We start from the raw sequence: 18,273 nt of genomic DNA, 5'->3' as shown, positions 1-18,273 counted from the left end.
GATTAAGGGATATGGGGATAGGGCAGATAAATGGAATTAGGTTTTACACGATCTTATTAAATGGCAGGGCAGGCTCGAGGGGCTGAATGGCCTATTCCTGCTCCTATGTCTTTTGGGCTTAGTGCACAAGTCCTTGGTTACAAGTAAAAGTAGGCTCCCTGTAACTTAAACCGACTTTTGTGTAAGTGGGTTGGTTTTGGGGCAGGCTAGATAGGATAGGTGAGCTATAGGATAACGCAACAGATTGATATCTGATAGAACTGTGTTGAAGTTCAGTGCAGCTAGACATTGCTTCACAGAACAAAATCAAGGCCTGCATCCCGTCACTGTTGGTGCATTCTATTCCATTTTTTGGGACCGAAAAACTAATATATAATTAAGGCAGTTGAAACAACAGTGTTGATCTGAGGGTGTTGATGTAATGTAAAGCGACCATGATGTGGTTGAGCTGTGTTAAGTTTAAGTATTTCCTGGGTTCTTATAAGTGCATTGTTAAATAGAAGGAAAGTGTTTCCCAGAGAGAGTAATCAGAGGGTAAGTAAACTCAAGAGAATGTTCTAGTAGATCATATTGGTTGGTTCAACAGCAACAACTTGTATTTATATAGCATCTTTCACATAGAAAATGATTCAGGTTGCTTAGGAACATAGGAACAGGAGTAGGCCATTCAGCCCCTGGAGCCTGTTCTACCATTTTATTAGAACATGGCTGATCTAAAGCTCAACTCCAATTATTATTAATATGATTATTATTATCACACGCGTGAGCAAACTAGAGGAATCTAGAAGAAGGTAGATGAAAATAAAGTGCGGTGGCAATTTTTTTTCTTGATTTCACAGTAAGTTGATCCCATTGATAAATAGTTGGAGAAAAGTGACCTTTATCTGTCTTTTCTTAGATTAGGCTTCACCCCACCATTGCAGAAAGAACAGTTAGAATGAAACTAATAGCCACTGTTAGAGGAGGATGTGTGTGATGATAATAATAATCCTTACATTTGACATAGCCTCTTTCATGTCAGGAGAATGTCACAAAGGATTTCACAGTAAAATGTAGGACTGTGTATTTCATAGGCAATATTGGAGAAATAAGAGGAACAATAAGGGAAGTTCTGCGGGCTTTTTTAAACTTTCTGTTCAGCATATTTTACATGACTAAGAGCTTTTCAATTAAAGAAGTGTTTGCTGATACCTTGGGGAAGCTTCTTGACTGTTATTGGACGCAGCTATTTGGAAGGGGCATTAACTCTATACAAAACGTTAGTCAAACTGCTTTCCTGTCTAGGGTTGAACCAGAGCCAGGAGGGTCGGGTTTGATCGTAATAAATAAGTGATATGTTTTGAGGGTCTCAAGACCCTCCTGTTCGATCGTGCCTTCAGTCACCCTTCTACCCCTACCCTCCGTGCCCTCCACCCATCCTGATCCCAACCCCCATCTTGAGTCCAAATCCCTAACTGTCCAGCACTTTGGGACGTCCTCTAGACGTTAAAGGCGCTGTACAAATGTACTTGTTTTTGTTGTTGATCTCATGAGCAAGTTATGTGTTGTAAGCTGATTTATCTCATGTATGGAATGAGTTTTAACCAAATGAAGATGAGAATTGGGGGAAAGTGCTGCCAATGTGAGAAAAGAGTTCATAACTGTTTCTTCTCAACACAGTTACGGAATTGAATTCAAACATGGTGGTGATATCTGCCCTTGCTATCCTGAGTATCCTGCTTATCGGCCTTCTGTTGATCACTCTCTTTGTACTGAGACGCAAACACCTACAACACACCAGGTACTTGCATTTCCATGCGTTTATGAGTGCAGACACTGTTTTTCATACTTAGATTTTGTGCTTCCAATTTATTGAAAACCAAGCCCATTTATAAATGATCTTGTTATCGTTTTTACAGGAACTGTGGAGCAGGAATATTTGTCAATTTTGCCACTTTGGAGAGAGATGGGAAGATACCATTTAATTGGTAGGTTCAAGGGGAATGGACACATAAAATAATGTTTAACACACACATACACACACACTGGACACCACATAATAGGCTCTTCTCTCAATTATAGTTTGTGGACCTAACTTCCCATTGTATGCTTTGGTTGTGACATGATACAATAATAATGAATAAGAGCCCATAAAACCTACTGAGACACAGTGTAAGTCTCCATTACAAAGAGAGAGAGAGGGTAGAAAATAATAAGCTTGACTACCTGAACATGTTATTATATCTGCAAAAGGCTTATTGTGGAACATGTCATTTCAGTGAGAAAAGGAATTATTTTGTGGGTGTGGTTATATTCAGAAATCCCATTTTGTTTGCATTCAAAATCCTGCTTTTCATTACAATGTCGGCTGCCTATGTCTTTGTTAAGTGTCAATTTGTCTGGTTTCAGTTACTACATATAGCTCTGTATTTGGCATTGCAATTGAATTGATTGAAAACGTCACACAACGCCAGTAAATATTCCTCACTTAAATATGTGATACTAAATAATTCATGGGAATTATAATTTCTATTGATAATTTTGATGTTTCATTGATTTGTTTGGTAAACATGATCTGATTTTTGGACCTTGCTGTTTTATTGTGGTCACTTGGAGATTCTATATTCTTCCCTGATTGGGAAGAAGGACTTGGTGCAGTTGTATTGGCTTCTCCTCAAGTCATGTTGATGAAGTTGTGGGCAAAATCTTTCTACATTAAGAAGATCCAACCAAAGCTGCATGCATTTTCTTCCTTGTTGCATCCAAAGCATGTATGAGGAAACCACTGGGAGTTCAAATATACCATGCTGTTTTTCTATTATTATTTTTACCCATTTTCACATCTCAGTCAATCAAGGGGTTCATTTTACAGGCACCAGTTGGCTAGTGTCAATCTAATCAGGTCATCGGGATGGTGGGAATTCTACCCATGTTCTTGACTTGACGTTTTTTTTAAAAAAAGAGCAAAAAGAGAAAGTTGAATTTAGTTTTATTGGGAAATGCTCACCTTTACCAGACCTTATCTACACCACTGTGTATAAATGGTCCCCATGTGGGTTGGTGATCTATAATTTTCTCCTGTAAAACTGTTTATCTGCGCTCGCTGTGGTCCCTTTGATAGGTGGGGAGTACATTCTAGACTTGCTTCTCCACCAGTTGAGTCATGGAACGAGAAAAGGTCAAGTCAATTGCTCTTTCAAGCGTTTCATCCACTGACCACCGAAACCTATCATTGTCGCAGACACTATCCCATTCACTCTATCTGCTGTAGGAGAGTTGAGCACAAATATCCCCTGATCTCTTCAAGATAATCCAACAAAAGTTCCATAATATTTCTTCATCTTCACATCATCCTGTTTATCCCAGGCCTTCTTCCCTCCAGTCAACAGTGAACAAGAACAACTTGCCTCTATGATGCACCATTGATATTAATGCATTTAATACTGGGAGGAGCAGACACAAAGCTAGAAGCGAGAGGAATTTACAGGTGACTTGAAGACAGGATCAAGTCAAATAGGCATTGGAGGTTTTCAAAAACTGAGAGAAATGTTTTTGTTTAAAAACAGAAAGGTGACTAGAGAGAGTGGTTTTCATACGGTGTTGTGGAGGGCAAGATATCAGGCAACGAGTGGAGAAAGTGGGTGTGAATAGTTGACTAGAAGCAGGAGAGCAGGTGGCATTGATATGGAGATGGAAGAGGTGGTAATATTTTGAATATAGAAATTGAAACGCAACTCAGCATCAAGAAACAGCAAGGTGAAGCACTGCATTCTGATTCCCTTCTCTCTCCCACCATGACAAATCGTGTTGTCCCACACAAAACCTGTTCATTTCATTTTCTAATCAACTGCCCTATATCGTCTGATAGAGTTCTTAAACAGTTCTTATCCAGTCCTTTGTTGAAGAGGTTCATTGAGATAATGTTAATTGCTTTGTTGAGAGTCTGTTCTACATATTTGCTGTGAGTAAAGTGTCTTATCCTATTGGAGGATTTGTCATTTCAACCTATATGTTTGAGTTGTGCTCTCCTTGTGGTCTTATGTTAAATAGCTTGCTTCCATTCACATTATCTGTTGCTGGTTATTTTTTTAAAAAAAAACCTGGATCATGTCTTCTGAATTTGCCTTTCCACCAGTGTTATATTTGTGATTCGGCAAAATACACTGAAATTAAGATTGAAACAAAAGCCCACAGTGCAAAATATCTTCTGTGGGTCACACAATTCAGCACTAGTGACAAGTTCTCAGTACTCACCTAAGGCACAATCCAGCCCTACATCTCAAGCAAAGAACCAACACTGTAAAAAAAAATGAAGAACAATGTTCTGCTTGCAAAGTTAGGGACCAACACACTTTGCACTCAGATAAATCCAAACATTGACCATGTCAATCCTAAATCTTCATGTAATTCTAATTCAATACGAGCTGTTCACAGCACTAATCCAGATGCTGTGTTACTCGCAGCGACATTCCAGATGTAACGCTCAAAACGGCAACAGAGAACTTTAAAGATTAACAGGCAGCACTTTCAGTTTTGTCTAGGCTTGTGCAAATCAATCTATTAACCATGTTAACTTTGCTATGCATTACTCAATCTATATTTCCCATTCTAGCGCTATCTTATTCCCCGTGTGCAGCATGTCTGTGTTACTGCAAAATAGCAATATACCTAACAGTCTTTCCTCATGTCAATGTTAATCACAGGCAATTGTCTCTCTTATTAATCAAACAGACTCTTTGTCTCTATGTGTCTGTATTGCATTTTTCTCAGGCGTAGAAGTATTTTTGCTGTTCTTGCCCTGCTCCCATCATGCCTTTGGACTGACTATCTTTTGGCCTTTGGTATTAATCCTTGGTAAGTTTTTTTTTTGATGGTCTTATCTGATGCCTCCCGAGAAATGTTAAAGCTAATATCACCTTAACTACAATCCACTAACTTTCTCCGACTTCTGCGTTGTGCAGACGTGAGAAGCTACTGGCTACAAAATATAGGAGAGTTCTCAAAGGTATCTGTATTGTACTGTACATGGCTTGTGTTTGTGTGTATGTGTTTTATGTGTGTGTGTTTGTGAGGCGGGGAAGATATGATTAGTATTGGAATCAACAAAATGTAAAAAGATAGGAATAGATAGTAAGATGTTTGTACATTTCATCTGATCACTGTACCACTACACATATAACTGTCTAATGTTTACTTCTTAGCAGGGTCCCTTAATAAGGAACTCAAGTTGCCCAAATAGGGACCCTTCTGATGACCAGAAATACTTGGCCCAGGGAATGTTCACCCTAATGCAATCTACCTCCCAAAAGTTCCCACAAGTCAACAACAATTCCTTTCCATGTTATGAAATACTTCAAGTTAGACCCCATATTCTTACAAAAAATGCCAAATAAGATTAGTCAGGTAGCCAAAGAAATACCCAAATTTTTTTCCAACAATTTCAGTATCTCTGTTCAAGGTCAATTGGGAGATTAACCCTCTTATTCCAATACATTGGAGCATTCATCCACATAATTCATTAGTTTTGAATGGAAAGGGACAGATTGACCACCTCTGTCTGTGCTCCCCAACAGCTGTCAAACACAAACACATCAAATCTTCTCAATACTGTTAAATTGTCTTGTCTTATCAGGACTTTTCAACATAATTCCCCTCCCGCTCTCTCCTCCCTTTTCTCCCCTTCTCTCCTGAAGTTACCGACTCGCCAGGGTTCAGTTTTATGAAAGCAAGACATACTTTGATATCTCACTGAGGTGACTGCTCTTCACAAGTGAGACAGTGATGAATCCCATTGCAAAGATATAGCGGAACGATCCCTCTTTACTATCAGCTTATAATGGACCTCAGTGAGTGTTGTCAGGCTATGTCAGCACAGAACAGGAGACTCAATACAATTTTCACAACATTCACTTACATGCACTTTGCCACAGGGATGACTTTATATTTATCAAAAGTCTACAAAACTTCATGTCTTTTGCTTATTGTCCATATTGAGACTGAATTTAAACCCATTTTCAAAATTCTGTACAATCTTAATATTTAAGACTTGTGACCTTATGGTTAAGATCATATAACTTTTAGGTCTTAAGAGCATAAACTACAATGGATCTTACTCTCTCCTGATTCATTTGCGTCAGTCCCTGAAAAAAGCAAATTTGTCACAGTATTTTGTGCATATTTTCACCCACAAATACAGTCAACCTACTTTACAATAAATTCTGTGAAGCGCTTTGAGACGTCTCAATGGCGTGATGAGGCGCTATATAAAATGCGACGATTAATATTATATTTAGCTTGATGAGTACAGTGGAGCCACAGAAGAACTGTAGCAGGGAAAGATAGCCCACAAAAACGAACAAGGTGACAAGAAAACCCGGTAAATTTATGCTTGATATCATCAGGAAGGCCTTCAGTCTCCCATTTGTTTACCAGGCAGTGGTTAACTATCTATTTGAACAAGTAGCAGAGTTCCAGGTGATACCATGTTAACATATTTATACCCGTTTCAAATTGAATATTTTACATCCACTTATCAATTCCATTCATAATCCCTAAAGATTTCTTCTTAATGAAAAAATGAATTACAGAATTCTCTTTGTTGAATTGCCAAATCATTTTGATAAATCCTTTTAGAGAGGAGATTATTTGATTGGATTTACACTCTCTAAATTTGCGCCTATTCCAAACAGACTGAACCAATATCCCTTCAATCTGCAATCATTTTAGTGCGATCCAGTACATATATGTATTACATAAATGTTCCAACATTCTCTGTCATTTACTGCTCAGAGTGGAGATGCTAAATGATTGTCATCCTTTGAGACTCTTCCTTCTGGTGAGAAAATGTTGGGTAACAAACATTTTTAAGTTGCTAACATGAAAAAACTTCAGAAAAGAAATGACGAAAAAGCTTTATAAAGTTGAATAACAATCTGGAATATGGATGGCCATGAGAGTTACATATACACAACAGTTAATATTTTATAAATGAAGAATTTGAACGGTCCATACGTTAAAGTTTTTGGGTGAATTTAAGCAAATGTCTGAGTCATAGATGAAGAATGACTTTTTAACCATATCCTTACCGTGCCTATATTCACTTACAGGAATAAATACGCATTGAAGAAGAGGAAATTGACCAAGTAGGTTTAAATGCCATTTACTTATTCTTATTTATCCTTCAGAAATATCTGTAGGAATTAATGTAATATATTCATAGTAATCCACGACTGTTTGTGAGTCACTGCTGTGCGCAATTGGCTGCTGGATTTCGACCCACAAAATATACAGTATATTCTGTGAAGCACTTTGAGACGTCTCGAAGACGTGATAATATGCTTATCAAACGCAAGGATTATTATTAAGTGTGCATAATGGCCTAAGAAGGATGAAAGTATTCACTTTATCTTTAGTTCTATTCCAACTTCAATGGCACTTCTGTACGATTTCTTCAAAATAACTGCAGCAAAAGAGATCAAGAAATGGAACAGGTTCTTGTTTTAGTAAAAGGGTGAAAGCACGTAGAACACACTAGCAGTGTGGGTGGTAGAATAAGAAAGCACAAAGGCTTTGAAAAAGGAAGTTGGCGAGTTCATATCAATAAAAGCTTTCAGGGTTATTACATTTAGAGATACAGTAATTAAATTGAACGAATCTTGTGGAAAAATTGGATGTGCAGGCTAAATTGACAATGGCGTATGTATTGCTTGAAAATGTTACTGTGGTGTAAAAATTGTGGTGCTTCTTAACAGATTTGTAGGGTAAAATTCTACCTGTTATTACTATTATATTTAGGTCATGTTTAGAGCATCCAGAATTTATTCTTAATTTTTGAAGCCAGCAAGAACTTTCAAAGAATTTCAAAGAAATTCCATCTCGATCCATTGAAGCAAACTATTCATCTAATATCGTTTTCACCAGTAACATTGTCATATAGGACAGCTCCGATAATAAGCTTTCTATTTATCTCTTGTTCATTTATTCCCCCTGTTAAGCTCCACCTAAACTCATCATTTCCGTTGCCAGGGCAGCCTTTGTGCTGCTCAGCCTTTTGCAGCATACTCGGCTCAATCGACGATTGCTTAAAAAAAGGGCACAAGAGCTATTTGCATTTCCCTCGTGTCTTTGTCCTCTCCGCAACTAAAAAGCCTCTCAACTCGGCATTGCACTTGACATGAAGAACTCAAACTACAAATACAAACCCATTTCCTACTAATCAATATTCTCCTCATAAGTAAAATAATATCTGAGCCAGTGGGCCGTCACTTTTAACGGTTTCAGTGCTTTTCTGCATTTACTTCCCCACATTAGGTCAAAGGCAGGGAAGCCTCATTTTTAGTTCTCTTCTTCCAAAGTTGCGTAATATTCAACGCATAACTGATGAGCAAACGTTATATGTATTGGCAGAACACACACGCAGCTGCTTGTTATTTTAGTTCACAAGATCAGGAAATAAACCCAATTTATGCAATACTTTGTGCTGAGATTCATTTTAACCCATTCCACCACAAAATGGTTGGCGGGCAAGAACACTCATTCTACTGCCCAGAACCTTTTGTTTCTGTGTGATTTGGGGAACAGAAAACATCACTGCTTTTATCCTGGGTGAGACAAAACCTTAGGCAATTTCCTTATTCCACATGCCTCTGTTTACCTAGCAGTCAAGGAATCTGTTGTTAGTCGATTGGTGGCTCGCTTTCCGGGGATAATAATCCCTCAAAAAACGAAAAAACAATTTGATCACTCAATCCACGACTGTTTGGGGAACACTGCTGTGTGCAATTGGATGAAGAAATTTCAGTCCAACTAATCTCATCCTTCCAGAACACACACCACATCACATCATCAAGCTGTTTTTAAATGGGTCCAGTGTCTTTGCCTCGATCACTTTTCCTGGTAACCTGTTTCGGTGATTTAAATTTTGAGTAAAGAGTTTATTGATTGTCAGCAATTGGCCTGGAGGCTGTGGGCAATGAAAAATAACAGGCACATCAACCATTGCAGACACTGGAGTGTATTGCATAGTTAAATCAAATTTATTGCTTTTACCCTTTTGGTTTGTGAGTCACAATTCTGAAATTTATCCTCACCCCGTCCCAAAAAAACACTGTCAACGTTTGAATCCCAAAGGTTTTGAAAACACATTAAAAACTGGCTACATTTATGAATACATTTGCTTCCTGGCCTTTTGTCAGATCTTTGAACCATTACTCGGCCAAAAGAATAATTTTGACTGCGTCCCCAATTAGTGCAGTCAATCCGATTTGATTATATTGTATTGCATTTTACCCCCTCCCTCCAATGCTTTGGAACCAACAGTACAGATAGTTTGCTTAAGGTCACATAAAATCCAGCATAGTGTCATCCCAGTAAGATTATGTATGCCAAGTAAGATTAAGTCCAGCAAAAGCTGAAGTGACAAGGCTGAGATGTGTGTCACATTGTTCATAAAGCACTGAGTGATCTTGGCTATGTGTTGCCTTTTTCACATTGGATAACTTTCATTGTTGGTGTTTGCTTCAGGCTGCAGCTCTCTCACTGAAATGCTCAATGTCACAGTTGATAGACATCAAGTGTATGGTTTGACATTGTGCAGGAGCTGTTATTATTGATATTATCACAAGCCAAATAGCTAATGGCATTCGATTTATCGCGTTAATGCTTTCAGCTATAGAGTTCGCAAGGTGTCTTGAGTGAATAAGATATCTTGACTGGTATCTTGACTTGACTGAGAGCTCCGAGTCACTGTGAAGCACGCTATATAAGTGCACAAGATGTCGTTGTTGAATCTCAACTCTCCCAACAAAAATTGCGCTAGCTCAAGTTGATGAGTTCAACTACTTAATGTTACTAGTTTAACAGTAAAGACTCTCTTCTCTGTTTATCAAAATGAACTGATTCCTTAGAACATTCACTCATTGCTCTTTTGAGATGAGACAAACCAATTCATTGTTTTGGGCTTTGCTTCCCACAGCCCTGTCCAGCTGGATGACTTTGAAATGTACCTGAAGGATATGGCCAGAGATTCGGATTACAAATTTTCTCTTCAGTTTGAGGTGAGCTGCTGTTGTCCCCTACAAAGGATTTCTCCTCTTAGAATACTGCCTCTCCCACCCACTTCACAAACAGGTATACACACTCCCAATTATTGCCGATTGAATGTTTTTCCTCTCTCCCCTTGTAATCTTCAGCACGGTGAGGTGTCCTCAATAACAAAATTGGCCCAGTGTCATCTAATTGTTATCAGTGGGTTGTTCCTTACATCAATTAGCTGCTACGTGTCTCTATATCACAATAGTTGCTGTGTGACCTATTAGCGTGATGAGGTGCTATATTAAATGCAAATATTAATTTTGTCATTAAACTATCACCACATAACATTTACGCTGACAACACTGCCACTATGTGGTAGCATCACTTATTACATACATAGAACTTTCAACAACTGCGCCCCCATATCAGTACTCACCCCCTCTACCCCTCCTTCTCACTCCGTCTCTATCTGTCGTTAAATTCCAGTTTAAAAAAAACTCTACAACCGCTACTATCACTCTCCTCCCTTGTTTGATGTCCCCGGGAAACACCGAGACATTATCCTGCTTGAAGGGAGCTATATTAATGCAAATTGCTGTGCTAACCTTGTTTGCTCATTCCTTGATATCACTCTGGATCTCATTATCAGGATCTGAAACTTGTTGCTCAGGATGTATCCCATGACACTGCTGAACTGCCAGTAAATCGATGTAAAAATCGTTACACAAATATCCTGCCATGTGAGTACTTTACACGTTCATCCAATTATCTTCAATAAGATTGCTTCCCTCTTGAACATTTTTCACCTGTGGCTACATCTGTAAATGGCAATGCAGTGTAATTTCTGTGAAACATCACATGCAATTTTCCAAGCTGAATGCTGCATCGTTTTGAATCAGATCCCTTTGATCACAAGCAAAGGGTTTGATAACAGATGTAATAATAATAATTAATAATAAATGAAAAGCCTGCAATATCTTCACATGATGGTTGTTATTTCCACAGATGACTTCAGTCGAGTCAAATTGGTTTCTCTTCATGATGAGGAAGGCTCGGACTACATCAATGCTAACTACATCCCTGTAAGTGTTTGCTTTAGTTGCTTGTCAAAGGAGAAGCCCTGGATAATGCTCTCATTCATGTTGGGTGGGTTTCTTACTACTAAAGTCCCATTGGCAAGCTGGACAAGTCCTAATGGGTAAGGTGGTCCTAGCTGGACAAGCAGCAGGGAAGCTTGCCAGGCAGTGCTCTCAATGGTGAGGTATGTGTTTCTAGCTGGTTGGATTTCAGCAATAAACCCAACGCACACTCTGGGCTCCGAAAGCCTTTTTTTCCCCCAGGGAGAGTGGGCATTCCCTTTCAAAAAATATCATCAATAGAGACTTAGAGACTTGCAGGGGATTCAGGTTTTTCTGAATTGTAGGCAAGTCTTACTTACCTTTAAACTTTAAAATATTCTTTGGACCACCTATACATTTTTCAAGTTATTTAAACAGCTAAATTGACCATTTCCTTACATTAAAAATGTCAGCAGCATCGATCATGCTATGAGCACAGGTCTGTGTGCATGTTTCAATGCAGAAACATGCTCAGTTCTCACTACTCTAACAGATCAATGTTCAACCTTTGCTTGCAGTATAATTAAGTTTACAAAACCATTCACTTTGAATTGTTCAAATCCATTCACTCCCTGGCACCTCCCAGCCTCTGCGACCTCCTCACTCCCCAGTCCACTCGACTGGCCCCGGCCCTGGGCCCCTGCTCGTCCCTCGCACCCTCCACCCCACAATCGGAGGTCGTGTTTTCAGCCACTACGCCCCAATACTCTGGAACGCTCTCCCTCAATCCCTCCGCCTTGTCCCCTCTCTCCCCCTTTTTCAAGTCCTGAGTCAGGCTCCGCCACTGTGAAGCGCTCTGAGCCGTTACCCTGCGTGGAGGGCGCAAGTTGTTGTTGATTAACCCAGTGGACCTGAGTACAACCTGAATTACCTGCTCAATTGAGGGTAGTGAACGGCTTGTGTTAAGGGATGGATAATGAAATATTCAGCTGCATCGTAGAGAGTTTGCTTAAAGGGAGGTGGATTGCCCACATCTTGTAACATTGCCAGATTTGACATTCTTTCCTGGAATTACTGGAGCAGTAAAGATGAATATAGATCTCTTCCCACAGGGGTACAACTCTCCACATGAGTACATTGCAACGCAGGGGCCTCTGGCAGAGACGAGGAGGGATTTCTGGAGAATGGTTCTGCAGCAGAAATCGCACATCATTGTAATGCTGACCCAATGTAATGAGCGGCGCAGGGTAAGTGATCAATGCATTGCTGTGCATACAGATTGCTTCATGCAGGTGCCTACTGTGCATATAGGTGCACAGGAGGCTGATCTCAGCTTTATTATTACTGCTGTGCGCAATTGGTTGCCTTGTCTGGTCCACAAAATATAGTCGAATCACTTTGCAGTGTATCCTGTGAAGCGCTTTGAGACGCGTCGATAATAATAATAATAATAATACTTATATTTGGTATAGCGCTTTTCACGTCGGGAGGACGTCCCAAAGCGCTTCACAGAATAGACTGTAAAGTGAATTGACTGTATATTTGTGGGCAAAATGCGGCAACCAATTGTGCACAGCAGCGTCCCACAAGCAGCCGTGGATTGAAATGACCAATTTATTATTGTTTTAGTTTGGAGGGATTATTATCAGGCGTGTGGAGGTTGCCCTTGCCCAAGGTTTCACTCTGCCGGGAATCAAACCCAGGTCTCTCGCTTGCAAAGCGAGTGCTCTAACCACTGAGCTACAGGACTCCATATATATATATATATATAGATAGATAAGGCGCTATATCAAATGCAAGGATTATTATTATTATTATTCTGGCTGTTATAGCTGTTCCAATGATGCGTCTTGACGATGCTGGTTGCATGTGCTGTGTGTTGGCATATTTAAGCATTCCAAGATGTTAGCCCACGTGAAATGCACGTTGTTGTTGTTTGTGTTTATACAGTATTTCCTTTTTGGGGGTAGGGTCTGCTAACTGATATAACATATTGTTGGCAGCACTGCTTACCTGCCCTGTAGATAGCAGTCCAGGGAAATAAAATGAAGGTCCAGTGGTTTATAAGGTGATAAACATCATTTCTAAGCTGATTGGCAGCAATGCTTTCACAAGGAGTATCTACAAATCATATGGTACAATATTAATGCTCAAGTTATATGGTTAAATTGCAGACTTATCATCTATCAGGGTCTGATGTTGGTGGACCAGGAAAGTAAAAAGTCATAAACATAAATACCTATTTATATATAATATAAAGGACACAGTGATTGCTACTGTACTCATTTTTTGTGAATTATTTTTCAGGTAAAATGTGACCATTATTGGCCTTTTAATAAAGAGCCCGTCTGTTACGGAGACATCACGGTTGAAATGGTCTTTGAGTCAGAGCTGCCTGATCAGTCAGAGGATTCAGAGCAGTCAGAACAGCCAGAGTGGATCATCAGGGAATTCAATGTCAGCTACGTAAGCTGTTGGTTTGTTTTTTGCTCAGCCGGGTGTCTGACACGTGCGGAAACCCATCACCGTTGCTTAAGAGTATCCAAACCGAGCTGAGATTTCCATGCATCCCACCGACACATGGAAATCCCAGATGATTGTTGGAATGGAATGCGCTCTCTCTCCCTGGAGGGACACATCCTGCATGTAAGCTGTTCAATGTCAGGCTTTCTGTCAATGTGGTTGGGAGGAGCAAAACAAATGACAACGAATTATTTGATCATTTAGATCTTTAGAATTAACCTTACATGTCATTGCAAGATAATTGAGGTACGATGCAGGGGATAGGGTGAGTGGTTGCATCACATTTTAATTAAGAATGTTTTAAACATATTCTATAGCCTAATGTCTTTTCTTCCATTGGTCCCTTTGCGCACCTCATAGTTGATCCCGCTGGTTTGGGGAATTTATTTAGTTAGTACAGTTTAAACAGGACATACACAAAGGCAAATACTAAAGAAATTTTTTCAGTGGAACACTCTATCAACAAAAGATGGTGTAAAGGCACAAATGATTAATACGATGAATGTTCAATCATTTCTAACAAAATATGATGCAGCGGTTACAGCAACAAGCGAGGCAGCTTTTTTTTAAGATTTCTTTTCCGTTGAATATATTTTCTAAGTTAATGATGTCCAGAGTGAGCAATCCCTGGGAGGTCGGTCTCACACTGAGAAACCCTTTTCTCACTGAGTGTCGGTGCTGGAAGTCATTCTGAGATATCGATGTGCCATCTCGTGGTCATCAGTGGATACTACATACTGCAATGTCCTATGACCACTTGAGGCTTTCACTTAATGCTGCACCCTGGCAAAAACAGAAATGGTTCTACTTTCCCTCACAATTTTTTCATCTCCAATATTTCCCCTCCGTTCCTTTGCTTTCAAGGCATCTTGACGCGTTTCTCTGTCCGCTGGGGTGCGATTCCATGAGCACCAGTCACCCTCTTGTACCTCGTTCAAATGGCCATTCCTCACAATTGAGCCTTGAAAGTGAATGCTCAAACCCAGAGGGTATCAGATCTGAGACTAACGCTGTTCCCACATAACATCCACACATATGCACCGGACAGCAAGAGTTTCTGGATTCTAATAGGAGCAGAAACCCTGGTTGAGTTGGTTCATTTTAAAGTATATTCCATGAAGCGCTTTGAAACTTCTCAACGATGCGATAAGATGCTGTATCAAACCGTTTGTCGAGCCCCAATCTTGTAAATTGGATCCTAAGTAAGTTTTTACGCAGTTTTGGTCTAATGTTTTTTCCCTCAGGCTGATGCTGTTCAGAGAGTGATTCACTACAATTACATGGCCTGGCCTGACCATGGGGTTCCAAATGCCGACACAGCAGAGAACATCCTACAGTTTGTGCAGATGATCAGGCAGCAAACAGTGAAAAGGCCAGGATCTATAATCGTGCACTGTAGGTGAGTGAACGCTTAACGATTTGCTACTTTAATCAAACTGTAGCTTTCAAACTGAGTCCTGTAGCTCAGTGGTTAGAGCACTCGCTTTGCAAGCGAGAGACCTGAGTTCAATTCCAGGCAGAGGGCGAAACCTCGGGCAAGTTTCCTTACTCCACACAGAGCCTAATAATAATCCCTCCAAAAAACCAAAAATAACAATAATAAATTGGTCATTTTCAATCTACGACTGTTTGTGGGACATTGCTGTGCGCAATTGGCTGCCGCGTTCGCCCACAAATATACAGTCAATTCACTTTACAGTGTGTTCTGTGAAGCGCTTTGGGATGTCCTCCCAACGTGAAAAGCGCTATATCAAATGCAAGGATTATTATTATTATTATTATTAAACAATGCAATCCAATTCATGCGCATCCGTTAGTTATTAATGTAACACTTGAGCTTTACATCTTGTGACATTGAGTGTATTGGTGTGGAACTCTGCTTGTGGCTAAGATTTATTTGAACATTTTCCCCTGCTAGTGCCACTGTCGTCAGCATCAACTATGTATTTATAGCTTGCAACAGTGAATATTTTTTTTATTTGCCCCAACTCACACAATCCGGGTCAGTTTACCGTCCGTCACTGCAGTGTTAGGTGTCAGCCTGCTTCAGTTGGGAGCACTCTTGTCTCTGAGTTAGGTTCTGGGTTCAAGACCACGTCAGGACATTGAACTCAAGTCCATTTGACTCTAGATCGGGCGTACGTGCTGCATTGTCAGAGTTGCCATCTTTAGGATGAGGTATTAACCTGAGGTCCTGTCAGTAGAAGCTAAAGGTACCATGACACTCTTTCAAGAGAGGGCTTTTTCCTCAAGCCCTGACCAACAATCTTCCCGTTAAATTCGATCACTCACTTTATGGATGTTTGTGGGACATTGGTGAGGCAAATTGGTTGCCACATTTCCCTACAAAATACAGTCATTGCACTCTAAAGCTCGTGCCAATAATGCACGTGCTTTCGATCACCCTCCTTCCACCCCTGCCCTCCACCCTCCCCAATCCCGACCCTCAGCTTGGGTCTGAAACAGACTGTCCAGCACCTTGGGCCATCCTCCCGACCTGAAAGGTGCTGTACAAATGTAATTTTGTTGTCTACAGTAAATCCTGTGAAGCAATTTAGATGTTTATTGACATAAAGCTATGGAAAATACAAGGATTATTATTGTTATTAAAGTACAATTCAAGAACATCTTGGAATCTTAAGAGAACGTTATTTACTGTAATTCTAACCTTGACATAAAATGTGTTCTAATAGTTCACCATTTGTTGTTCTCACCAGTATTAGAGGACTTCTTTCTGTAAGACGCTGATGTGTTCACTAATAATGTCCTTTCAACTTGTGTTTTAGTGCTGGTGTGGGCAGAACAGGAACTCTGATAGCCCTCGACCGTCTCATGCAGCACATCCATGAGCACGAGTATGTAGATATTCTGGGCTTGGTCTCTGAAATGCGCATGTACAGGACATCAATGGTTCAGACAGAGGTAGGACAGAGCTTTGTACATAAACTGTTTAACTGAAAAGCTATACTTGGCATTACCATATTCATGTTACTTGCCTGAGTTTGGGAGTGGTATAATTTTACAATAAAGTACATTCTCTTTTAACTTTGCTTCCTGGCTTTAAATACTGTACTTTGCCATTGCGTACAGTGTTTACAGTGATTAATTATTGCAGCAATAGTTGTGTGTGTGTTTGATAATTAGTGTTTGGCAGTTTCCTTTTACTGTATGCATTAATGTTTTGCTATCCTTGTTTAAAATGATATTAATAAAAAGCCAACAGAAACTCGAGAGTAACATTGAGTAATAAATGTACTAATTATATTACACATAATTAACATACTTAAACCTCACACTGTACTGGCTGAAATAACATGTTCCTTGTAAAGCAGAGGCACAAATAAGACTGATATTTTTAGTTAGTGCACATCTCTCCTGCCACATTTTTTCTTGAAACAAATGTAATCAGTTTTCATAATTTACCGTCTTGCTCTTCTGAACACTGACACTGGGTATTTTCCGTCCATTACCCCTACTTCTGTTGCTACGTTTCCTAGGAGCAGTACATTTTCATCCATCGGTGTGTGCAATTGATGTGGAAAAAGAAAAGACAACAGTATAACAGCAGTGACGTGATATACGAGAATGTCAGCCCATCTCAGTTATGAGGGTTGGATGACACGAAACACAGCGGTGAGTTGTATAAGTTAATATTATATGTCGAAAAACAAATTCCTGGGAGAAGAATAATCTCCATTCATAATCCATGTGAATTTCTTTGTACTGCCCATTCTGTGTATAAACTTTGTGCAGTTTCAGAGGTAGTGTTACGTTAATAACTTGGGTTGATGGCCATCACACCAGTGGTGATCTGAATATTGCTTGTGAGCTGTTATACATTACAGGGGTTGAGGAGTTTTCACCCCAGTGCAGCATCTCTGGTAGTCTGAAGTTGACAGAGTTGAGCTACGTTTAGATTATGACAACTTTATACTTAATTTTTGTGCTGCATATTTACTGTGGCATTAGAAATACCAAGCAGCTTTGTATAGCTTGGATGTTAAGATCCTCATTACAACTAACATCTGCTATTAGGCCCTGACTTACTCAGTTGTGTCTGAGCAGATGGAAATAACTGATATCATTTATACAATTGTTTCCAAGAGAATTTGCATGTTTTTTCCCCTCCACTTACTGTATTACTTTCTCTCCTCATACCCAAACTCCTACACATTTTAAGTTGTGGAGGTTAAGGCCGTCTCTATGAAAAGATGTATTGATGGGAGTCTTTAGAAATGATGGTAAGACTTACCAATAAACAGCACTGTTGAATTCGCTGCTGATATATGATTTCAGAGCCTTGAGACGTCTTCCCGACGTGAAAGGCACTATACAAATGTAATCTTGTTGATATATCCTGCCTCGTCTCAACCGTTTGGGCAATGTACTACTGGTGTCTTTGGAACCGAAGAGTCCTGTAGCTCAGTGGTTAGAGCACTCGGTTTGCAAGTGAGAGACCGGAGTTCAATTCCAGGCAGAGGGCGAAACCTTGGGCAAGTTTCCTTACTCCACACAGAGCCTAATAATAATCCCTCCAAAAAAACAAAAACAATAATAAATTGGTCATTTTCAATCCATGACTGTTTGTGGGACATTGCTGTGCGCAATTGGCTGCCGCGTTCGCCCACAAATATACAGTCAATTCACTTTACAGTGTGTTCTGTGAAGCGCTTTGGGACGT

General features: G+C 39.8%; 1 protein-coding gene across 1 annotated transcript in view; it reads left to right on the top strand.

Annotated features, from left to right (window-relative positions):
• The window catches only part of ptpro (protein tyrosine phosphatase receptor type O), a 59,622-nt gene that overhangs the window by 39,577 nt on the left and 1,772 nt on the right, over positions 1-18,273 (top strand). Inside the window, exons 15-26 of the mRNA XM_007904181.2 lie at positions 1,660-1,780; positions 1,899-1,967; positions 4,750-4,833; positions 7,086-7,121; positions 9,953-10,034; positions 10,661-10,751; positions 11,017-11,093; positions 12,182-12,316; positions 13,377-13,535; positions 14,837-14,991; positions 16,379-16,514; positions 17,090-17,225. Of these exons, the coding sequence (XP_007902372.2) occupies positions 1,660-1,780; positions 1,899-1,967; positions 4,750-4,833; positions 7,086-7,121; positions 9,953-10,034; positions 10,661-10,751; positions 11,017-11,093; positions 12,182-12,316; positions 13,377-13,535; positions 14,837-14,991; positions 16,379-16,514; positions 17,090-17,200 (1,256 nt within the window). The 3' untranslated portion in view covers positions 17,201-17,225. The remainder of the gene's footprint in view (positions 1-1,659; positions 1,781-1,898; positions 1,968-4,749; positions 4,834-7,085; positions 7,122-9,952; positions 10,035-10,660; positions 10,752-11,016; positions 11,094-12,181; positions 12,317-13,376; positions 13,536-14,836; positions 14,992-16,378; positions 16,515-17,089; positions 17,226-18,273) is intronic.

Source organism: Callorhinchus milii, unplaced genomic scaffold, assembly GCF_018977255.1.
Source record: "Callorhinchus milii isolate IMCB2004 unplaced genomic scaffold, IMCB_Cmil_1.0 Scaffold5, whole genome shotgun sequence".
In the NCBI taxonomy this organism is placed as follows: domain Eukaryota; kingdom Metazoa; phylum Chordata; class Chondrichthyes; order Chimaeriformes; family Callorhinchidae; genus Callorhinchus; species Callorhinchus milii.
This window is presented reverse-complemented; position numbering and strand designations above follow the sequence as displayed.